This window comes from Nipponia nippon, unplaced genomic scaffold (genome assembly GCF_047370975.1).
Source record: "Nipponia nippon isolate SJK-2023a ecotype South Korea unplaced genomic scaffold, ASM4737097v1 scaffold_3, whole genome shotgun sequence".
NCBI lineage: Eukaryota > Metazoa > Chordata > Aves > Pelecaniformes > Threskiornithidae > Nipponia > Nipponia nippon.
In genome coordinates this window covers 92,720,129-92,745,828 of record NW_028262347.1, presented here as the reverse complement: position 1 = coordinate 92,745,828, position 25,700 = coordinate 92,720,129, and the positions used below count along the sequence as shown (strand labels likewise).

Genomic DNA, 25,700 nt, shown 5'->3' with positions numbered 1-25,700 from the left:
GATGCCCTAGTTTTTACTTGGTGTGTTTCTTTAATTGATAGACCCTTTTCTCATTGTAAATCAGAGTTAGAAAGGACTAGAAATACAAACTACAATACCGAGTTTCCACAACCTCAATTCACTGATTTATTGGTGTGCCCTCTGACTAAATTTTCTGACCTGATAAAAATGACTATCAGGAACCAACTATACCTTGTCAATGACAGCATAATAACTGACAGTTTTTCTCTACTCTTAATAAACCCGTGAGTCAAACCACTAAAGCAGAGGAAAAAGACAAATTAATCTATATAGTTCTTAAAATAAATATTTGGTGTTAAACAAGTAACATAGTATACTAGTTCAATACCGCTTCACTGTTTTACACCAATAAATGAGTTTCTTCTCTCATGTAAGAACAGCGTTGTTCCAGTGGTTAGCCAAAGGATCAGGGCATCAATTTATCATCTCATTTGTATCATGCGTTACAAAGTCTCAGGTACAGCTTTTATCAGGTTCAAGTAAGCAGCGTGTATTTGCGTGACTGGATTGGAGTGTGGCTAGGTGAGCATACTCCCACGTGACAAGGAGTAGCAAAACCTTAGAATTACCAACAGAATCCCTATTGCAATAAATTGCAATTTAATTCATCCATAATACTGCTAAGCAAGGAAATCCCACATACATGTGCCTACTTGCAAGGGCTGGCTGAATCTGCATCCTAGTCAAGGGCCCAGATGAATCCAGCATCCTCACCACTTCCCACTAAGGCTTCCACACCCAAAGGTTTCATACTTGCAGAATCTCACAAAACCAACACACCACTGGTAGGATGCCTAGGCAGAGGTGGACTCTTCCTGCTACAGTGGAGGACGAGATGGTGAGAATAGCAGTCCTTAAAAAAATTATCTAGAACACTGCTAAAAGAGACGAAGTTCTTTTGAGATTGATGGACATATTCCGCTTCTGGTTTCCTGCAAAAACCCAGACTGAACACGTGGACTTTGGTTTAGTCAAATATTTGCCTTCCAACGGTTTAGACCGCCACCCAACATTATCCCAAAGAACATTTTTCTTCTCATCGTTGCAAACAAAGGCTTCTGAGGCAATTCCAATTCAAATTGTTCAAAGATCCCTTTGATGTTACATAACACCCCGCTTGGCGGGCATGCTGCCAGCACTGCCTGCTTACTTACTCAGATCATAAAAGTGCTGCCAGAAAGCCTCCATCCACTTATGAAGTTCTTCCCTACTGTCAGTAGCAAAAAGTTGCATCACAGCCTCTCCAGACACGGGGTTGATAACAGAGAAGTTATTAGTTCTTCTCTTGGAGTCCTTATCCACAGCTCGAATTCTGGTTTCCTAGGAACGACAAACTATAGTAATGAGTTATTGCTTCAGCTCCACACTGGCATCAGCTTATGGCCAATGACAGTGTGAGGGTGGTATCATTTGGCTTTTTTTATCTAATCCAGATTAATTTCCAATAAAAAAAAAAAAAGGAACTAATGTCAAGAACCGCTTATAAAAATATTTTCTCATAAAACTATTAAAATAGCATAAACTATGAAAAATAAGGGAATGGAGCAGAATTACTGCAGTTTAATTCTGAATTATAGAACGTACATTCTATGGTTCCCCTCCCTGTGCCTTCACCAGCTCTTCTCACACAGCTCATCCTTCTCCACAGTAGTTTAGTGAATAATCTACAATAACAGCAAGCAGCTCCTTTTCTCTGAGCTCTTCAGCTGGACAACCACATTGTTACAGCTACTATTTAGGTCTCCTACAGTACTCGTGTGGGTCATTGTTTATGCGACATATTCTAAACTTGTATCTATTTTATGTCCATCTTAGTGAACCAGGACATTCAGCGCTAATACTACAGTGACAGGAAACTTATCTAGTCCACATTTAAAGCAGCATTTGTAGCAGTTACTCATACAGTTCTGCTAGAACAAATTTCCAACATGATAAAACATTTCACTCTAATATAAAAAATCCGATTTGTCATTTCTAAATAGACATTTTAGTTTTGTCTTAGTTAGGGAGAGCTGCATAGAAACAATTAAAAATATATATGAGAAGAATATCACAAGTCTATCAAATTTCTTCAGCTAATGTTAGAAAGGCTCTTGGATTACACAGCAGCAGCACTGTTAGAGCCAAGGTTTCCCCTTCTGTTCGGGGACGTAGTTCAATTGATTTTTTTTTTTATCTAGGCTAGATGCGGTGGTATTTTCATAGTATCTAGTTTCTTTGTTATGGCATTACTACAATAAAAAAAAAAAGCACTTACCCCTAACTGAGTGGAAAAAAAAAATTCATGTGTAAAACACTGAAAGATTTTAGTTAAAGTCTGATAAAACACAACTGAAAAAATTTCCAGAACTCAACCAGTCAACATTGCTGCTCATCACAACATGATGAGCAAATTAAAATAATTAACATTACTTTATTTACAGAATTAAAAGCAGAAACCCCAGAAATATCTTTGCATATACAATTCAACCTGACTGAACAAGCAATGGCCTGTTAAAATACTGCTCTTAAAAGGATTTCCGGCACATCCAGGAGAGCAGCATAATCCCAAATGACGAGTTTTGGCACCAGGGAACCAGCTGGTGGCTGGCCGCGGAGCCTGGCAGGACACGAGGCTGCCTAACACACATTAAGACCATGCAGTGCCCTCCTGCCTAACAAGGCTGTCCCCTGGCATGGGGAACGCCCCAGGTTTTGAAGGAAGCCAACAACCGCAGCCAGACTTGTGTTTGAACATCTCCTCTCTGGATGGACAGTGAATCTGACCACAAAGGTGGGCTCAGAGCATTCCTCAAAATACAGTGGGGGCAGATCAACCGTGTTCCTTTTTACGCAATTCAAACAAATGTCAAACATCTGCTAAATATGTCAAATATACACCTACAGAAATTAAGTTTACACATGGGATCCCATGAGGATAAGCCTAGTTCTGATACTCAGAAAAACAAAAAGTATTCTCCAGAACATTCCCCAGATTTTAAATGCATTACTGAAGTAACCATTTGAAATACCAACAGCTGCTTGTAGCATATCTGATGGATATGCTCATTTAAATTCTTCTGTCTAAAAATAGGAGATGAAGTAATTCATCCATAAGCGCTCTATATCCCATTAACTCAGGTAACCATAGATACCAGCAAAAAAATTAAATCAAACAGATTAACATTTGACAGGTAAGAACTTCAAGCATACCATACACACAAGTTTATTTAATAATGTTTGCTGCAGGTTTTATCCCACAACTATGGTATTATTCAAAGGAGATAAATCCTCAAGCAACAATCTATATCTGATGCTTGAATATTTAAGGAGCGATACAACATGCCATACAGTAATGGGCTGATGAATTTACCAAGCTTGGGTGAATTACGCTACAAGCCCAGTTCCACTTAACAAAAAAATAATAAAAAAACCCCAAAAAAACAACAACAAGAAAGTGTCTAAGGTACCAAGTTATAGTAATGCTCAACCTTTTGCGGTTTTATAGACAACTGAACCAACTCTGCTACAGGTATTGTAAAGACCAAAACAATCAGTGGATCAGATTAGGAAAAGCCTGAGTTGAATCTTGAACTCAAATAATCCTTTTGGGGAAGCTGAAGCCAGTCTTACATTCTATATGCAAAAGATTATTTTTTTGAAGGTGGGGAAAGACTAAAGCAGAAAATGATAGGGGGTTGGGTTTGGTTTTGGTTTTTTTGTTGTTGTTTGTTTTTTGTTTGTTTGTTTTTGGCTTTTTGGGGTTTTGTTTGGTTGGTTGGGTTTTTTTTTTTTTAAATACAATGTAAATACAAACCTTCCTCTATACTTCTCCCCCCCAAATCAAAAGATCTCTTTGCCTGATAATACTTCTGTGGAAAGCTCATCTTTTAAGTTTAAAAAAAAAAAAAAAAAAAGGCAAGCAAACAAAAAACAAGCAACAAAAAGAAGAGAGAGAGAGAGAACTTTTTTTATTGCTGAGGTGCAATACTTTCCTGCTAAGCCAATCCCGACACACTGAGGAGCACTGGTTATAAAGATCATTTCAAGACATCAAAACAAATTACAGTTCTTGAGAAAAATATTGAATAGCCTAAGATCCAGTTCTGTGTGTCTATTTTGAGATTAAACAAACCAAATCACATATAACAAACTTCCTTCATGTTTTTAGTAACAAAAAAATAAACCAAGAAATAACAACAACCTGGAAACAAAATGTAATCTGTTCATGTGCTGGTTTCTGCTGTAATGTTAACAATTTCTATGGGGTTTGTTTTAGGCAAGCAGGGAAATATGGTTAAATTTAAAATTATGGCTTTCAAACACATTAATGCACAAGACCGAACTCACCAGATCAGCTACAAATATTTTCTCCTTTCATCTTCATTGTTTTGTGAACTTGTATTAACATAACATCCATGTGGCCACTGGATGGTAAGTATAATGTGCAAGCATAATATGGAAGAGCAATATTAGGATTTCTATGCCATTTTAGCTACCTTCAGTGCAATGCAGCAGCTAAAAACCAGGAGACGGAGATGGCATTATATGACCAGCCAGCATTCTGTGGAGCACCAGGGAGCCATAAAGCATAGTTTCCAAACCACTCAATTTGAACATGTGTGTTATAAGGTCCACCGTGTGGGATCTGGGAATTATATCTGCTTCTCCAGCCCACATCCACAATCTCTTTCAAGCAATTGCAGGACTAAACTGAGCAGCGCGACATGAGATACCAGATATTTGGAAGCATTTAACTAGTCTGTGCTTTTCCAAAATATTTTCACATGTACAAGGGCTTGTCTAAGCCAACCAGCGGGACAAAGACCTTACTACAGAGAACATAGATGTTTTCAGGGCTGCTCTTGTTTCACCACTGCTGGAGTTCCCTGATGCAGAGAATATTGCTCATATTGCTGGCTCCCTGAATGTTCACATTGTCAAGAACTCGTACTGACATCCAGTCCAAGGGTGAACTCCCTGGTTCCCTAGAAATACTGCATGGTTCCCCTGAAGTCATGCTGCTACAGCCATCACTACATCTTCCAACGAATTTCTCTACCTGACCTAGCCCAGAACAGATGTTCCAACAAGAACTGTCGTTCAAGGTAACAGTTTGCAGAAATGCCAGCTTGATTTTGTCCTTTCTCTCCTGCTACACTGTTCAGCAACCAATCTACGAAGCCTGAGCCCATGGCTGCAAACACTTGTTGTTCCTCATCCTGTTCACCTCAACGATAAGCACGAGTGCATGGCACCAGATCAAAGATTGCACTGGCAAAATATGCCAGGAGGGAAATCACGGGCCTATGTTAATTCAAAGAGACATCCCAGGATTCCTCAATCTTCAGGCACACGTGGCACAAAACAAGTTTTATAATCTATGACCAGGACACAACAGGATACGTATTCCAAATGCTGAGCAACTAACGTGAACTGCTGGCACATGCACCGATTTGCTAAGCTATCAGGTGTAGGCAAGGCCTTTATTATTCATTTCAAACTAAAGAAAACTTGAAAAAATTTCAGGAACTGGCCCATAACGAATATTTCTTGTTCAAATTGGATTCCGGCAAATTTACTTTGCTACAGAAAACATAATTCCTCTTTTCCTACTTAGTTAGTTGTGCAGTATAATATGTTATAATCACATTTAGCTGGAACAATAATAGTAGCACTTGCATAATAGGAACTGCAGAACCATTCTTGCTCAACAGCAGTAGCAGTGAAGTCATCTGAAGTTGAAGTAATGACTTTGCTGGTCTTAATGGCTTCTTCAAGTCTCGATTCAGAGGGAATGAGAAATAAGGCTATCAGTGTGAATATTTGCCAGAGAGTTTCTCATAAATCCAGATGCTTTCATTACTTTTCAGAAAGTATCTTTCAATTACATGTAAAGGATCCGCTTCACATTACAAATGAAAATGCCACATATGCAACCAGAAGACATTTTAGTTAGAACATCTAGAGTTGATGTTCAATCTCAACTTTCATTTTGAAATTGCTGTTTCTATAACAACATGTAGCAGACAAGCCCATATGATTAGTTTGATTTCATTTAAACTGTAAGAGAAATTTAATATCAAAGGAATCAAAAAATATCTGCAGGCGTTAAGTTATTTTGAAGAGAAACTGTTTAAGTAGCAAAGTATCCAAATACGTTTTAAAATTTTAAATTGTAATTTTTTTCTTGTTTTAATTTAAATTGAATAAATACATGTTAGCTTTAAGGATACTCTGCAAACGTACGGACAGTCTTCCAGCAAAGGCTTATTAAGTTGGATTTTAGGTTCTAAGTGTATTGGTAACTTGGAGGAGCAAAATACCTAAGTATTGTTATTTTAAAAGGAAACGGAAAACTAGGATACAGACACAAACAGAGACCTCCAAGGAAAGATTTGAGATAGCCTGACAGATAATTTTCAAAAATATTACTGTCACATTTTAGAATACGGATTTAGTCATTCTATAATTTACTAAAGTTGACCATTTCTTAACTGACATTGTGAACAGCTGGAAAGCAGAATTATGGCAAAGGCTGACTAGTGCAATTAAAAGGGACTGAAGAGGTAAGCAAGTAAACCTGCTTAAATATATATCACAGTTGAAACATTTATTTAATGTAAATGCTTGAACAATTGGAAGAAAAAATGGCTTTGTTAAAAGCTACGGCACTAGCAGAAAGGTGTTTTTAATTAAGGAATCAATTTAAATCTTAGCACATTAAAAAAGAAGAGGTCACATTGTTATCCCTCGTTTAAATGCTTGTTTATATACAAGTCACACTCTGGGTAAGAATGCAGTCACGTTTTCCAGAAACTTTAAAGCCACCAAAAGCTGATATTGCTGTTGTAAGCAGCAGTTCTTTATTACTCCATGTCCCTACACATTCCCAATCATAGCCCAGCCCTTTCCTTGTACCACACAAGCATTTGTGTAGCCATGTAGTGAACTGGATAAGAAAATTTATTAAAGGGAACCACAGTTGAAGCCAAACCTCCTCCTTCCCCCAAAATGAGCTAATTTTAACCCACATCAGTTCCCTTGTCCAATTCATCAGTCAGCTGCCCTAATGCCTGCCCTGGCATAAAGCAGCACAGCAGCCAGAACAAGCAACTGGACAGGAGGAATGCTTCTTTCAGAATTAGTGTTGGCATCAAGCATTCAAGTAGTACAGCAGCAGAATCCAGATTGACCTGTGCTTAACACAGTTTACTATTTACTTATGTAAGGTGAATCTAGCTACGTCAATTGCAAATAACATTAAATTCCTCTGCTCAGCCTTACATGATATTAACTCTTGATGACTGCACCAAAAACAGTTTTTGAAAGCATCTCTTCACTCCAATGCTCGCCATTCTAGAAGGTCCTTCCAATAACATTCCTAAATTAAACACTTAGATACTTACTTCAAATTAAATATTTAATGTTTCTTTAGCCAAGTAGCAAGCAACATTTTAATTTTAAGTTTTAAACCCAGCCTTTCGAATCAGGGTATGAAAAGCAGCAATAATGTCATCCTAGAAAACAGAACTTCCAAAGGTATTGTGCCCTGTACAAAACCAGTTTTAAGAAAAGCAGCTTATTTTAAGGCACTAAAATATTTTGAACAATTGCCCAGCTCTCCTTCTAATTAGGACTGTGGCCAAATAACACACACCAACAAAAAAGCTTTTGTTAAAATTTCACCTTGCTGAGGACAAAAGTCTACCAGAGCATTGCTAAGGGACTGTAAGCAATACATTTCCAAGGGCTGTCTTATGGAACTGTCATATAACAAGTTATCACTTTTCCTAAAGAAAAACATCCTCCTTTTTACCTCTATGTTAACCAGTCTAATGCAATAGAAGGAACGTACGTCCACAGCTAAGAAATGTAATGTCCTTGCTAAGAAATTCAGTGACTGCAAATTTCACTGAAGCATATCCCACCCACATGCTACCTATAAAGCATTCTGCATACCAGCAGCTTAGAGCCCAAATGACTGTAGGTATGTCTGAAAACAAAAACAACCTCCCCCAGAATAAACAAAAAACTCAAACAAAAAAAAAATCCCTACAACCAATTTTACCTTGTTGATGGAAACTGTCAATGCTGGCTCCAGTTTAGCCTCAATTTCTTCTGGAGAGTAATAACAAAAGAGTTTGCCACCTCTTAGTATGCAATACAGCCTTCTCCAGCTAGTTAGACTTCCTATCATTTGCTAAAGGGAAGAAACAGTCAGAAATTGCAAACAAACTACAAATTAAGAGCATATTACAAGGTATACACAGATCAGCCCTGCGCGATTAAAACTTAGCCACACTGAATTCTTTCCTAAAACAAAGACTTTCTGCGGCAGAACATTTCAGAGTCACTGATTTTTGAAATGTTAGCAATGCTTTAAATGTCTTTTGGTGTTTTATAGTTTTTTCGGATTTATTGTCTTGTGACACTCGCAATACAGAATCTGCTGGTTCGCACAAACAGAAGGAAATCTAGAACTGGTGTCCACTGTAAGAAAGAAACCACCTTTATTGCTACAGTAATTACACAATAAGAGAAATATAGAGTATCTCACTTTGGAAATACATGGTACATTCAAAAAATGTCAAGCAAAGACATTTGTTTAGAATTTCCACTTTCTCAAACAAATTTTCTGAACAGCTTTCATAAATGCATTATAGTTTCACAATGAGTTTAAAGCCTGTAATTCAGCACTCATGACAAATGACCCAGCCCCTCTGGCCCTCCACCATCACCTCCTCATTTGGTTGTGCAATGAACCAAAATAGAGAAGTAAACTGAGTTCACATGAATCATTTTCGAAGGGATGAGTTTAAATATGGCTCAGTTCACCATGCTGTGATATGAACTCTTGTGCTAGCACAACGAGAGGTATGTACAAGGATGAGAGCCACAGCATTATTAGGACTGCTGCCATCGAGTACCAGCCTAAACCGATTCTGAAACAACAACTATACTTGATCTTTATGTAACAGCCTAAATAATTTTATTGCTAAGCATGCCAAGGAAACATTTATTGCTTGACACTTAGCAACTGAAGACACTGTTTGTAAATGCAGCTGTGAGATAGAATTTTCCCCCTTGCTCTAGGTAGAACAGGTAAAAAAATAACAGTCCTCAAGAAATCACTTCAGGAAAAAAACAAATGTTTTAACAATTGACTCTTAGTGACAGCTATTAACAGAAGAGGATGTAAACACAAGCAAGATCTTCTTACCTGCTGATTAAGAAATCCTGCCATCATATCCCTAGACATGCAGGAAGGCTGAGCAACTAAACGGCAACACATGTTTCCATACAGGGGAAGCCAAAAAGAGGATTCCTCTGGGGGAAAAGACCAAGCAAAATAAAGACGCTTAGTTCCCAATATTTGCCTTAAATATATAGCTTAACTTTCTACGTCCATTTTTACATTATGATCGTGAATGTAAATAGGCATTTTTCATATTTTAAGAAAGAGATCTCATCCTGTAGGATTAAACTAAAACAGATTTTTAGTCTTCAGTAAGTTTTTTTAATTAACAAAAAAAAAAGAAAGAAAAAAAAGATTTTTCAAAAGAATTTCAAGTAAAAATGGAGATATTGTTCTGTAAGAACAAGTTGTTCTTACATAAAATATAGCACTAAATCTCATTTCACAGCTAGAAACATTTTGAAAGATAAGTACACTGGCCATCTCATCTAAGTGGGATGCCTGAGCCCATCCCATTGTGGCGCACAGCTACATTTACACATGAGCACTTTGCTTCAGATTGTTTTATTAAGGCTTAGGATTTGTATCTACTTCTGTCTTCAGCATTAGAAGAGCATTTTAGGATTCCAAGGACTTTCTAATGAATTGCAACATCCCTCCTCACTCAGCTCTGCTATGTAATAGGCTCTCTGTTCTGTAATTAGAAGCAGGTAATACAACGTTCCATTGACATGACTCTCTCTTTGGTCATGTTTTAGAAATGCTTGTAATGAACAAAATATCCAGGTAGGTCATTTCTCACCAGACTAAGTTATGTAAATTAATGACAGAAAAAGGAATTTGAAGAAGAAAGAGTATAAAGTACTAATAAAGAAAGGCTTACAAATATCAAAGATACTCAGAATTATTCATCCAACCCTCAAGAAACAAATGCCCCATAAATCTTCAAATCTGTACTTATTCAGGATTAATGAAGTGTAAAGAGTGAAATTCTCTTTGAGGTCAAGTTTACCTAAGTAAAAGATAAAGTTCCCAGAAGCTACAGTGAAATACAGTGAAAGTCCCATGTCTTAAGTTAACAATTAGAGGGTGGCTTATGGGAGGGGTTATCTTTTCAGAAAATAATGGATGAAGTATCAAAAACCGTACTCCTGCTACTTAAAACATTCCCTTCAGTTGCAACATAATCATAGTCCCTGTGTTAGCATCTAGGCTGACTGCTGCCAACTTGTGCTGTCCCAAAGCTGAAGTACAGCGACCAACGTAAATTGCAAGCACGCATGCTTACGTCCTGTGTTAAATCTGGGCCTGAAACAACCTAGCTGAACTGAAGCTATTTTTCTACTTTCCTTCTGACTACAGAGGAAAAAGCTGTTCTTCATTCTGATACCTTTCCTTGGTTGTGAGGAAGGGGAAGTAATTTGTATATAGCTACAACTCACATAAGACTGAGATGCAAATGACAGAAGAAACTCCCAAAAGAATTAAATTTTCATCTGGACTTGAAATTTTACTCAACTTATAGTCTATTCAGCTGTGTACAGATGCCTGTTTTAGAGCCGTTAAATATTTTATTAAAGTTGTTCCATATTAAGTATCAAGAAAAATAATCTCTTTAAGCTCTTTAGTTTACAAGAGAGAGAAATGCAAAATGTTACTGGTTTTTTATTTCCTTAAATTGGTACCATATGTACTTACCATTTCCTGTAATGGTAAGGTTGTGGGTCCTGAAATTGTCCTCAGCACTCTCCAGCCCCAAAGTGGTATATGCTAGCAAACTGTACTTTGCTCCACTAAATGTGAAAGAAAAGGCATGTTTCAGACATTTCTGCTTCACGTTGCTCAGGCAGTAATTAAAGGGAGTCTAGACATGCCTGAGATACCACATTTGGGTACAAGAGAACACCAAGGTGCAAAGCAGCACCTGTCCATGACCAGACTGCCACCCCCCAACCTCCTCCCACAGAATTCCCATATCTCTGGTTTTCCGTGTAAACCAGCACGGTCCCGCAGTCTCTTCATCTGCTTCCTATATCCTTACCTCCTGCCTTGACCCATTGCAGTACCTCCAGTTCCCTCCCACCCCACAACTTCCAGGCCCTGCTGTCCAGGCCAACACCACGAGGCCCCATCAGGTGGTCTTTACCATAGCCACCTCTCTTGGACCTGCCAGCCAGGAGACCTCGTGCGGCCACTGCCTACGAGCTGGGCTCAAGCTTACTCCTGAGCCAGCAGCTGCCAAGCCCAGGTGTAAAGGCTGTGCTTTCCAACCTCTCTCCACCCTGAGGATGCTAAAAGCATCTCTCTCCTCTAGTCAGACACCAAGTAACTTTTAATAGTTTTACAGCTTTTATTCCTAGGCCTAAATCAATTAGATTTGGTAATATGTTCAAAAATTGCTATAGTTAATAGAACAACTGATGACATAAACTTTATCTGAAAATACAGGTTAAAAAATAAAAGGCTTTATACTGCTCCTCCATGTTGCTCTATTCTTTTGCTTTGCCTGTGTAGACTACACTTTATAACACAGTTGTTTATATATGCATTTTTTAGTAGTATCCAATAGCTTGATTCTTCACATGTAGAAATCTGGGCAGAAATACTACAGTCAGTTTTGTAGCATAAAGGACTCTTTCACTCATTGTGCTTACAGGTTTCAGAATGTTATATCTTTGTTTTAGATTTTGCCTAGGGAAAAAAAAAAATCACATTTACAATTCAGCACAGTGCATGTGGAATGCAATTCTTGGAATAAACTAGTATAAATTTGGTACATGTTTAACCTTTTCCCCCAAATACTCTTCAGACCGAGTAACAGATTTACAGTCCAGCAATGCAGTAAGAATTCCACCTAGCTAATGGCAGTTTAAACAAAGTTCACAAGAAAACAAACCCTTCAAAATCACTAACTACTCTCCCTAACAGGATCTAGCATAAGATCCTTAAAATATCTTCAGTACAGTATAAGATAGCTTAGTGGTGTAAAAGGTAAGAAGACACTACTGAACTAACACCACTAAAAATAGTCTTCTATCATAATATTTCTCAAATGTTGTTTTTCCTAATAACACAGTGGGAACATACAGTTTTAAAATCTTTGGTTCTGCAGAGGAACAAGGCAGATGCCTACCTAGCCCTAACCCTAATGAAAGAGGAAAGGTAGCAAGTTTGTTAGCAGGGAGGTCTGTTACGTATCTATCTCAAGGGAAAAAAGAGAAAATTAAATACGATATAACATTCTGGGCAAAGAACCACTGCTGTGTAACATTTCAAGAGGGCAATCTGAACAAAAAAAAAACCCAAAAAACAAAAAACAAACTCATCAGCATTTGTATATATTCCCTGCTAGACTGTTCCTTAACACAAGATTCTCCACTGATTATGTTTTGCCATGCAGTTGAGCAATACATTATGATTCTATTTAAACTGCACCAAAAAGTTCAGTTTCTTCTCACAGATAAAACTTCCGTGCTGATTTTAAAGTTACTTTTTTCTAAAGCATGACTAATTACCACAACAACCTTGCCAAAAAAAATAGCTACTTCACTTTTAAAATATGCTTCACAGCAACATTTTCGTTCTAAAATATAACAGTCATTCCTTTCAGCCAGCTGCAATATAATTTAGAAAAGTTTTATCTGCAAATATTTTTCAAATTTAACTGGCCAATCAGGATTGTTGACTACGTTTTGCCTCTACATTTCACAGCATTAGCTAATAGCCTTAAATGGCAGTTTCTTTGTGTAACAAAGAATAATCTGCCTGCTGCATCTCATTCAGTACTTTGCATATCTATAGTATTTTTCCATGTAATAACTTTATTAAAAAAAAAAAAAAAAATCAGCTCATCTCCACAACATGCCTGTGGCAAAGCCTGGTTGTTAAATCTGTTTACTGATCAAGAGACAGAGACACCAAAGTTGCCACACAGACACTGGCGTGGGAAGGTGCAACTATATCGTCCTTTCTATCAATGCATACTAATGAATACATCTCAGATTCCAGAATCTGTTCTTGAATATTAATCCCAATCTTAGTTCACTCATCCAGATTATATAGAGTGGAGGATTTGTGAATTTAAAAAAAAAAAATAGAAATCGAATATGCTCATCTTTCAAACAGATCTTAAATAATAGAAGGTAAAAACAAATATAACCTTCAGGTACTAAAAAGAATCCAACCGCAAAAGTGAGATTAGACTATGTACTTCCAGCAAAATACCACCATGAATTTGCCAGTTCAAACACAGGACACCGAAGCTGTTCCTCCAGCCCAGTGGAGGACAATACATAAAAGGCAATAACAAGTCCATGTGTAGGCCAGTTCTTCAAGTGAATAAACATGCACTTCAGGGGGTCTCTCCAATGATTTATTCAAAAAGCAACCTAGTTACTCTGGAATTCAATAGTATAACTGCACTAAACATTTTCCTTCCATGACAAATGTAAAATGCAAAAAAAAAAAAGCTAGAATAGAAAAATTAAGAAGGCAAAAGACTTTATAGAAATGAAAAGAGAGAGAATTAAGAGTAGATAGAATATCAGTATAACTGAAGTTATACTGATAGTATAACTGAACCCAAGCAACCATTCAAAGCACTTTGTCACTAAGCTTTTGCAAGAAGTTACAAGGCTGACAGTTTCCTCACTAACCAGGGAGATTTCTAAGCCAAGAAGTTTGACACAGAGGGATCACAGAGTTTTTGGAAAATGGAGAGCTTTGTCCCATGTGTGCTCTGAAAAGAAAAAGGCCTGTACAAATGAAATCTACAGAGAAAAAGTGTTCATATAATACAGAAAGTTCCCTTTTTTGTTGCAGTTTAATTTCACCTGCTGGACTGGTAAAATTATCTGGGAATACTTGAAAGATCTCTTATAATCTTGCAATCTCTTCCCCTCCATAAGGGGGGGGGGGGGGTCTTACTAATCTAAAGAGTAATATATCCAGGTCTTACTAATATAAATCCTAAGGGAAGCCTATAAAAAAAAAACTTGACAACTTGTTTTATGCCTATAATAACCGATTTCTCTCCAAGAATTTTTTTAGTCACCTAGCAAAGCCATCATTAAACACATTATTGTTCATTTAACCCTGTTAAGAAAGTAACAGTCACTGTGAGATGATTATTTAGAGTAGAAACAACAAACTAAGATGGACGAAAGCTAAATACAATTGAGAAACCAAAAGCAAAACCCAAGGGAGGAGGCAGTTGTTTAGATTGTCTACCAAAGCTTCTTCCTTAAAAGACAGGCAATCTATATTCAAGCGAGTATGGCCAGCAAGCTAGTGGTTATATCTGAAGCAAACTGTATCTAATGACAGTGTGTGTTTTCCAACTGGAGCTTGTGGAAAGCCCAGCCACCTGAGATGATGCAGATTGAAAGAACATTGTCATTAGGTGGAACACACTGGAAAGTTAGTGATAAAATTTGCTTTGCTCTGTGGGTAAGATCTCTTGGTTGTGTATTTTTGATTGAAACAGTAATATCAGTATACGGCAATATCAATTTGACAAAGATAGAATTTCCTGTTAAAATCCAGGCAAATAAATATATGAAGCTAGACTTAAACTACACTCAACACCTGGCAAGATTTAGGCCTTGATTCTTTACTGTTCAGCCACCAAAAAAAAAAAAAAGTAATTCCTTGAAAAAATTGCTTTCTAAAAAAAAAAAAATAGTATTTACAATTTAGGTACTTGTCCTGCTTTAAATATCAATGAAATTAAAGTAGCTGGGAAATATTAGTAGGCTGTTAACTTCATTAAAAAAATGCATGAAAGACTTAAGATCGTTTTTAAAAGGAAACAGGTAAATTACTGGGAACAGCACTTATTTCTATGAACACTAAAAAACAGTAAGTCATTTTAAAATGTTCTGTGCTAAAGTCAATTAAGAGAACTCCTGTTAAGCAGCTTGAAACTGTAAAGTGCCTTTGACAGTCCACAGTTTTACTGAAAAACCAGCAAGCGGAACGGCCCCCATGTGCACAGCATGTACCCCAGGCATAACGAACACCTCGGTCAGCTTCATCGGGGAGCAGGTACAAGAGAGGTTTCTCCTGTCTATATACCACACTTCTTTATTTCACACAACTTGTAAATTTTAGACACGTCTACCTGTCTGGCAAGTATGAGCAAAACTGGCTAGGTGCAAAAATAATATGGGGGAGGGAGTAAATGGGAAAGGGGAGAAGAAGAGGTAGATGGACAGAAGGACAGACAGACTGATCACCCGAGCTTGATTTCCTCCAGAGATCAAACTAAAAATATTACAGAGTTTGCAAATAGCAGTGGATTTACTAGCTAGCTGTACAGCAGAAAGATAAAGCCTACTCATGTGTTTCAAGATCAGAACCAGGCCCCACGGCTGAGTGACATGGTTGGAATTCACACCTACTTTCTCATTTCCTATTTAAAATGTAAATTTTTTTTCACTCGGGTAAGTACAGAAATAATCACTTTCTTGGCAATTTTCCAAAAGTTTACAATATATTTGGCTTATTTCTATTTTCAAAATGATAAAACCAGATTATCAATACATATAGCTTACTGGATGACTGGGTCAGTGGGCAAAAGGGATTCAGTGCTGTCTTCTTCCAGTGCAGCTTTGAGTTTCTTCCCTGTAGCTTTGCTGAGGGATGTTTTAAGCTTCTTTGCTAGTTTCTTAGGAGTGTTTGTTACACATAAAGACTCCTCTGTACAGCAACTATACACTTCAACCTTCACCTGGAAATCTGGTCTTGCTTCATCACTGAAGGGGAGGAGGAGAAAATTTTGGAGCATTTGTTAATGAACTGAGTATGCAGCCAAGGAATGCTGCTGCTACTATATATATTAAATAACATATCTTTCTAATCAAGGGAAGGAATGCCATCAGATTCAGGTGAAGACACACATTACTATGGAATTAAAGACTAGAGTACACAGCAGTAACTTAGTGTTGAAGTCATGGGATGGATGTTATAATTAACCATAAACAATTGCAAACAGGAAATTCAACGTTTAGGTTAAAAACTGAAAAAAAAAAAAACACGTTATGGAAATACACAGGCAGGACATTCAAACACACTTAAATCTGCCCTCTACTGTTACGCAAAAAATCACATGATTGAAAACCTATCCATGCCTATGGTCCTAAATCAGATGGAACTGTATTAAAGATATCCTAGTCGCACCCCATCTCCTTCACATTACTGAAAAAAACCTCTGTCACTTACAACCAACAAAATTTGCCATTCATAGCTTAACTACCTACTGCTGCGTTCTGTCCGCAGCCTATGCTTTCTCTGTTTTCAGTTCTACTGTTTTTCATGTTCTCAAGCTTAGTCATCAAACCAGAAGCCTAACCTCATCTTTCAGGTGCAAATCATGTCATTACACACATGTCCATAATGAAATCGTCCCAAAGGCTTTTATAAAAAGTCTTTCTTTATCTTGGGGGACACAAGGCAAATTAGAGTGCCTTTTCTGCTTTTGCTGCAGTATTTCACAGAAAATTATAATGGTCAAGTCTCATATCTTTGAAGAAGCAGATTTAAATCTTTGTCCCCACTTTTAATTTGAACAGGTGTTTAAGTGAGTTTAAAATCTGATTTAAAGATCCATTCTCTCTCAACCACTCAGTTTTCAGGAGCTTGATCTAAAGTTTTTAGTAGTTCTAGCTTTCCAGTCAGTCTTCCTCAGGAGACTGAATCTAAATTGCTAATACAAAAAATAAAGCAGGGGAGGGGAGAGAGGAAAAAAAAAAAAAAAAAAAAAAAAAAAAAAGGTGTCTCTCAGGACTCTCTTAAAAATTATAAAGCAACAAAAAAAGTAGAGGAGAACACCTTTCTACTCTTTTCCAGGTTACTTTTAAAGATAAGTGAATAATTTCCTGTGTAGTATTCTTCAACTATTAGGACTGTGGCTATAGCATGTGCTCATATAGGTGTAACAGAACATGAGGTGTGGAAAAGAAGGTCTGGTTTTAAGAGAGCTGTGACTTAGAGGAACATCAAAAGAGACCGTAGCCTGCTGTACAGAATAATATTTAAAACACTGGGTGCAACATTCATGCCTATACTTTCAGGTTTTAGTATTTCAGTTCATTCTGTCCTTGAGGGACAAGTTTGTTTGTATAAAAAGAAAAATGCTTCAGCATGGCAAAAATGAAAAGAAGTACAGTTCAAATAGCACATCTACAACCAGCATCATTTTGTACATAAAAAACAACCTTCCAGAGGTGAGGATCCACCATCCACTGAAATTAACGACCAATTCCGTTGCCCACAGAAAACTTAGTGGATCTCAGCCAATCTTATTGATAATCATAAACTTTCAAAAGAAAGCAGCAGTATTTGTACTTCATTCAACAGAAATAAATGATACTCACAATACGGTTACATTTTCAAAACAGATATCCGTTATCGCTTTATCCACAATAGCCACCTCTGTATCAAAAACCTCAGCTCCCATTCTGAACAAACAAAAAACTGCATAGCGCTGTGATTCTGGAGAGAGCCAAAGAAATGTTTTATTAGCCATATTACACATCACAATACTAAATGCTTCCAGTAAACAAAAGTAGAAGAAATGGTAATTCGGACCTCTAAGGAATTGCCCTCAAACTCTTCCCACCATAAATTTTATATCATAGGATTTTATGATAATTGAACTATCAAAGGTGCTGTGTATAGGTAGAACAACATCCACAGAAGGAAAAATGCCTACCTCTGCTCAACTTTTTTTTTTTCTTCTGATAATCAGGGGTAGTTTGTGCTAACAACTTCAGAAATGTTAGTAGAAATGCAATTTTGTTTAATAAAACTGATTTTAAGCAAAAACCCCAAATATTTGATCCAAAGCCTGTCTCACTTTATGAATGTACTATATAGGATTAGACTATTTTGCCACGCTTAGCCCCTCTGACCCTATTGAAAATCAAAGTGAAATAAATGCCAGGTGACAGCTGGAATAGATTTAGGGTTAATCTCCATGACACAGCAAAATGCATGTACTTGAAGACTATCCAATAATCCACTCAACACCAACAGACAACTTTCATTTAAATTTCTCACTGGAAACAGCCTCCAATATACTCTCACACAAGTGTAGACAAGACATAGTACAACATGTTTAATCAGAAGTTTCTCAGCTATCCATTTAATAACAACACTTTTCTGTTACTACCTCTGGAATTTCTCCTCAGAAGGACTTCTTAGAGACTAGGGTTTAAACATACAGAACTAGGGTACTTTGAACTAACTCAGCTTCCTACAACCAACAACTTCAAGTTAAAAGCAACTACGCAAGAAAGAGTAAAATATGGATCGACTGAAAGGTCAAAGAAGGGGTTGAAATGAGTATGGACTTCCCCATCCAGTTTAAATTTACAGGCATAAGCAATTGCTTATCACAGTAGTTCATTACATCTTACATACTTTCTTTATTGCTGAAGTGATCAGAGCCTTTCCACATTAATGGTATTCGAATATCTAAAGGGAAGAAAAAAGTAAGGAAAATAAGTTACAATCAATACTGTAGATCTGTGACCAAAACAAATTACAAAAAGATTATTTCTTTTCCTGATGTTCTGGAGGTAACGGGACCTTCTACCCAACAGCATAACTATTTCAATTTTATTATCCATGTGAAAAGAAAATTCAGCAATTAGTTCAATTTGAAGTGCCATTTTCTTTTATAAACTATACTAGGATAAAACATATTTTAAATCTCATTTGCAAGTACCTGAAATAACATTTCAGAGTGGCTGTGTAACATAGTTCTGAGAGGTATTCTCAGAACTCAGAGGTTCTGAGCCCATTATTATGCACAGAAGTAAACTGAAACTCTGCTTGCCTTGTGCTGGAAACCACTCATCCAACTGCAAGAAGAAAAACTTCCTGTTTTAATGGAAATGACTGGGATACTTATACTGCAAACACTCAAGTCTTGTTTTGCTAACCACAGAGAAAATATCACTTGTAATCACATTCCCACTTAGAATTGTCTTAGTTGGCTTAAAAAGAGTTTAGAAATCTTTTTTTTTTTTTTTTTAAACTCAAAAATATCCTTCTACATCAGAACCATAGTAGAGAGGCAATTACAGAACCATTATTTTAAGTCATGCCTGACATTTTAATATTAGGAGAGTATTTTCTTCAACAAATTTTCCAATTTATCTACTCAATCCAACACCGTACTGAGTGACATTCTCCTCCAGTTTCGAGGACTCATGTTTAGACGTAATGTTTCTTATCAGTCCCTTGTTAAAAGACAAATGCAGCGGGGCCTTTGTAAATCCAAAGTCGGTTTCTTAAGTACAACACAGTGTTGTTTAAAAGTATATGCAATATATTAAGTGACACATGATGGCAGCAGTGAACAGCACTAGCTCAATCGTCTTGATAAAAATCTTCAATATTGTTATAAAGGAGCATTGCTGGCTCCAGTGTTGATCTTCATATGAGGCTGATGGGAAAAAACACATATAGTATGCTAAGATGCAAAATAGTAGTGGTATTTTGGCAACAGATTGTCATGTATTCCTACAGGGTTTTACCCACAAAACTTCTTGGTTTAAGTGAAACTGCATATAGTCACTCTGTTTCAGAAGTTATATTAAATGAAAAATTTAAATTTAACTATGATTATATTATGGGACTTCTTATTATACATGCTATTTCAATTTTGAAACTTGCAAATTCATCTATTTTTAAGTGTTCATGAAAACTAATGAATTTTCAGCAGTGAACTGCCAGTGTACAGCTTTAGACTGCCACAACTTCCTAAAAATCAATACGTCACCACGTTCTGAAACTGCCTTTCACTACTGAAGATGCATTTGCATAGTAAGCATTTCTAAAAATAGTTAGTTTTTTAAAGTAAGGAAACAGAAATAGTTTCATTAAAACAGTTACAGAAGTCTGTCTCAAACTTAAAAAAAAAATAAATCTGTCAGAGATAAAGCACAGAATGTTTCTTTCCTAAAAGACAAAGGTCTTAGATTTACATAAATATGTGAAAATAGAGTTACAATAAAAGCCTTTTTTCATCTTTAATCATAGCAAACTCTAAATGACAATTTTAATGCGCTCAATAGGTCTTGTTAACAATTAGAGTATTAGATTAAAGATTACTTCTGTATGCCACTTTCAATATCATGCTAGCTGAAAAATTTACACCTTAGTCAGAAAATCATCAAGATATAGACAGTCAATGGCTTGAACAAGTTTAACATGATACTTGTAAATCAGTTTTCAATTCATTCTTGGATTGAAAGAGCCGTCATTTATCAAAAACAAAGATCAATTTTCACACACCTTAATTTCAGTTACCATTAGCTGTAAATCCATGTGGATTCAAATTGGATACATTCAAGCACTACAATTAATCAGATTTAAAGCCAATGATTCCTTTATAAAATTACTTTAAATTACGATTGTGCTTTTTGATCAACATTTAATGTATTGTCTTCTGACAAAATAATTGATTAGTAAGATAACATAAATTAGATAATTTATTCACACACGTGGGGGATAAATAAGTAAAAATAATAGAAGTGTGAAAATGTGTGGATTAGGGAATGCACTCCCCACACAGTATCTGACATACAGTTGCTTTCTGTAGGAGTACACTCCTCAGTACTCCTGCATAGCTGTTCCTGAACTTTTGGTGTTGGCCACATGATCGCATTTTTTTTTGGTAATAGTCTAAGCTTCTGGCATGTACTAACCATATGATACGCTAATATATTTATAAGCGGTTGGATTACTTTCCCCTAAAAAATCCATTCTATATCCACTCCTCTTTCCCAGCCTCTCCCAGACAATTCAAGCACGACATATCCTGGTTCACGCTGCTTGTATGCACAACCGCATTCTCAACAAGGCAGGCACATGCACGTGCGCCTTCCAAACGTGCAGGGCAACTCTAGTTGCAAATCCACTGAAGGTCGGCATACAAGAGAGAAGTGCTACAATGTGCTACACAAGGACTGGGAAAGACAGGGAAAGAATAATGGGACATTACAGATGTGAACATACTGCAGCTGTGGAAGCAGACAGGACCTGATTTGGCATGCTAAATGGACACAGGGTAATGGGTCAGAGGACAACACAAGGAGGAACCAGGGAGGCATGTATTAATGTCATCTCAGGATCTCCCAATCATGTATCTTGCCCAGAGGCTTCTGCCCTTGCCAAGCATAAACAAGCCTGTCCCCACAATTACTTCTCATGTACCCCAGTTCTCTACTTCTCAAGCACACACAGTCGAAAATAAGGAGTTAATAACGGATGATCTATAGAAAGCATAAATCTCTCAGCAGAGGCCAAGAAGAACATTTAGGCTTTCCTGCTGTAAGCTGGACCTGGCTAGGCTTCCTGACACAAGTGTCTGAAGAGAGGTGAGGCACGGCAGCATCCCAGCACTCACAGACTTTGAGTTCACAAAGAGGTAGTCGATGCCTCTTTCTCTTCTTCGCCTCGATCTATGCCATACCTCTGAGGATCACAATGTCCAGTTTGAGAACCACTATGCTAGTAACAGGGCAAAATCATTAAGGAGATGACACATAATAGGAAGTGGTATATTTCACCCTTCTATTCTCTTGTCCCATCAAAAGAAACTAGCTAAAAGTTTCATATTCTAAACAAATTTTTCATACTAAAAATAGAGTCCTTACACAATTCTGATTTTCTAAAGATAACAAAAGTGTATTATATGATCCTAAAGTCTTCACTACAGATAACTATAAATCCGATGAAAGGTGCAACCACAGCACAGACAGGCAAACAGATGCTTTCATCCAACTACCATAAGGAGGAAAGACAGATACACATTCTGCAAACAGCTGTGCTGGCAGAAAACATTATTGAACCATGTGCTCATCACTCTTCTTCTACTAGAAGTTACCTCATTTAAAGATATGTCAAAATATGCAGAATTAACTTAAACAGCTTAAGTAGTGAGCCCTTCTACACTATTTTATTTTTAATGAAACAGGTCAGGGAGTACAAACCTATCTGTTAGCAAAGCTAGCAGAACAGCCACAATGAACAACTAAAGGAATGCTGAACATAGTAACATCCACTATTGGCATAGGCAAACAAAAAACCGATAAAGTCATAGTACTGAAGTTTGAGAACAGGCTAGGAAACAGTGTACCAGTCTACAGGAAATCACTGTTAAATATTCTTGTTACTAGGTTGCACTGAAGCCATACCACTATACCTTCACTGTAGTAACGTAACCTGTGTTAACTAAATAACATTTGCATACTAGTTATAATTCTGCCCTCAATTTGTTAGACGTACCCCATATAATCACATCAAAGTTTGTCTTTGCGGGGAGAAAAGTTATCAGCACATTTACGCTTATTTAGCTTTGAAATGTATTCAGTGATTAGTGACAAAAAAAAAAAAAAAAAAAAAAAAAAAGTATTTCGCACTGTGAAAGTCCCTGAAAGTAAAATGAAAATACTAGGTAGGATCTTCAAAAGCACGTGTGCAACTTAAAAGCACAAGTCCCCTTGAAGCACAAGAGGATTTATGAACGACATACACACTTGAAAAATACCATCTTGTTTGTATAATTTGTATTACAAGTTACTGCCCAGCCAATTACTCCTGTAATTAAGTGACCGCCCAGCCACTTACCTGATATAGCAACCTTTGCTCTGCACGCCACTCGGTCTTTCGTCCCATTTTCTGAAGACCTGCCAAAAAGAAGAAAAGAAAAATGAGGTTTGAGATGTGTGCATTTAGACTTCTAAAACTCAACCCTTTGAACATTAAAAAGTGTCAGGGTTTTCATATTATCGCTCATTTCAAATGCTTTTCTTTAAAGTTAAATTTGGTATCTCTGGTTTAAGACATGAGTCATTAGATTCCTGAGGATAATCTGGAAGGAAGGTACACCATCAATTTTCTTAATTCCTTAGAAGATTTTACTCCAAAGCTTATTTAACCTGCATATTAAAAGAGAAGTAGATTCATCTTCCTTGTCTTTTCCAGCTCCAACAGAACCAAATGCGTTCCCCTTCTGTACACATTAACGAATAAGCAACTTAATTTATCAGCTCTATTATTGGTTAGAGAATTGCCTCCTCCTCTATTAATAGAGACCAATTACAAAATGTTGCATTGTTAATATTGCGATTTTACATGCAGGCAGACAGCTTGCTAAGTAGCCAGAGTATAGATCTCAAGGTCAAACTTAAATTGAATCAAAACAATCTGTAGATAATGAGTAACAATAGAGTGTTCTCCTTATATCTGCCACTGTTCCTAACTCCTCACCAAATGCGGTGAAATGAAAATTTCTAGCTGCTACCAACATCCTGACTTCCAGAGGCAGTTATATCATCTTCAGAACTCACAGATTACAGATCCACATAACAAGAAACAGGGACAAAATTCACTTGAAAACACTAGAATTTTCTCTCTCAGCCATCATCATCTTACGTGGATTACGCTTTAACCAAATTCCAGTCTTGAGCAAATACTGAAAAAACTACAAATGCACTATAACAACTACCAAAGACATTATCAAAATGGTAGAGAAATAACTCTATAGCATGCATCTCTTCTAATGACCTCCACTGACAATTCAAAGGACCCCTTGAGGAGTTAGACGGAACTCTAAGCAATGCATGACAGACACGAATCGAGTAAACAGCTGACTATGACTGTAAGAAAACAATACAGATGTTCAGATATATCTCCAAGTATCTCTGCCCTGGTCTGGACACGTGCCATCACCATTCTGTGGTCACTGACATCAAAGACCAGGAGCTGAGAACATCAGCACATATACATACTTGGCATTATTCCATCATTAAAAACATAAATAAAAATAAAATGAATCACTATAGAAGTCTTCATCTCAGTAGGAAAAAGCAATACAACTGCAATAATTACAGAATAGCACAAGTTATAAGTGCTAGCTTTCAAAATCAGCTTTCTTGATACTAGTTGATGTAGTCAGAAAATGCAATTCTTTCCTTCAATAAATTTCTCCTATAAGACCACATTTCTGAAAGCAAAAAGTAACTGGAGCTAAGCATGTACTCAAAGAGTTTCTATGCTAAATTGAAATATAGTATTTCATTAAAGTAATAACCTGAGAGCAATCGTGTCTCTACACCACAATTCTCAAGATTGCACCCAAAATATATTCCATTAGGCAAAAAATTATAACATTATTCAAATAAACCACATATACTTTAGCTCATTCAAGAGTTATAATTTGAGAATATTTTCAACTAAACTGATTTTTCTTCACATTTATTGTTGGGGTTTTTTTTTACTTTGCTGTAGTTAACAAAAGTGGCCAGCAGAGGGTATCAATTAACCATGATGATTCCATCATTAAAGGGACCTTAATAACAACAGAGAGAATGAAAAGTAGAAATAGGTGTATTCTAACTTGGATACTACTGGTTCCTTCAGACTTGATGAGGTACCTTTTCATATGCTAAAGGTAATCCAGAAAATATATCTATTATGTTACCTCATATTCAGATGCTGAATTCTAGTTTAATGTCAATAATAAAATCTACCCAGAAAAATGAGACTTGTATTTAATTTCTTAAAGTAAAAAGAAGCTACTGGAATGGTCTTATAAAGTAATGTTTTAAGGAGCAGTAATGTACGTTTGTATGAGGGAAAACAGAAGGAAGGGTTTAAATCCACTTTTCTAGACAGGCTGCTAAGAATTCCCGTAAGCAAAAGCCTGCTTCACAATGCTCCATTTGAATTTGAGCTGCTACTCACCGTTCTTCAGTTCTGCACAAGACCGGCTCTTCTTTTTGGTGCTGTAGCTCTGTCCTGTATGCAAGTATACGAGCATTGCAAACCATCAGGTTTTTAACCGCCTGCAAGAGTTGGTCTTTTTGTGTGCTCACTGCGAGTAGCTTACAGATGCCTTCTCGCATGCGGATTTCAAAGTTAATCTTCTCTTGGATGTCGTATTCCTAGATACGCAAAAAACAAACAAAGAACTAAACAAAAATCCAACTAACAATATCCTGAATTTTTAACAAACTCTACTTATTTCACAGTTGGGATAGAAAACAGTAGGTTTTAATTATACGCAGCCATTACGATGGTTACTAAATGTAAAACGATGGTTCTCTCTTCAGGAGCAAAAGAGTAAAACACAGGATGTAACAGATTCACTACACCCATTATACACGCAAAGTCCAAAGCAGGTAGTAACATGAACTCACTGTAGCATCTGAAAGTTACTAAAAACGTATGTGCCTCAATGTGTCATTCATAAGACAGTAACATATGGTCATTGAGAGGCCTAACTGAATAAAGCTTATAAATTAACATTCCACTTTTTACAGTGATCCCTACTAAAACAAACTCTAAACTCAGGAAAATATCTGAAATATTTTAAATCAGAAATTCAATCTCATTACTTCTTTGGCCATCTTGAAAAGGGTTAACAAATGTGTTTTTTTCACTTAGGGTTGACATAAAATTCAGGTAACATCACAAGCGAAAAAAG

General features: G+C 36.8%; 1 protein-coding gene across 1 annotated transcript in view; it reads right to left on the bottom strand.

Moving 5' to 3' along the window:
- RTKN2 (rhotekin 2) overlaps positions 1 to 25,700 on the bottom strand; it is a 37,270-nt gene that overhangs the window by 7,967 nt on the left and 3,603 nt on the right. Inside the window, exons 2-10 of the mRNA XM_087767814.1 lie at positions 24,959 to 25,158; positions 22,841 to 22,899; positions 18,623 to 18,676; positions 17,575 to 17,692; positions 15,754 to 15,954; positions 10,898 to 10,992; positions 9,224 to 9,330; positions 8,072 to 8,203; positions 1,176 to 1,341 (exon numbers count right to left, since the gene is read on the bottom strand). Of these exons, the coding sequence (XP_087623940.1) occupies positions 1,176 to 1,341; positions 8,072 to 8,203; positions 9,224 to 9,330; positions 10,898 to 10,992; positions 15,754 to 15,954; positions 17,575 to 17,692; positions 18,623 to 18,676; positions 22,841 to 22,899; positions 24,959 to 25,158 (1,132 nt within the window). The remainder of the gene's footprint in view (positions 1 to 1,175; positions 1,342 to 8,071; positions 8,204 to 9,223; positions 9,331 to 10,897; positions 10,993 to 15,753; positions 15,955 to 17,574; positions 17,693 to 18,622; positions 18,677 to 22,840; positions 22,900 to 24,958; positions 25,159 to 25,700) is intronic.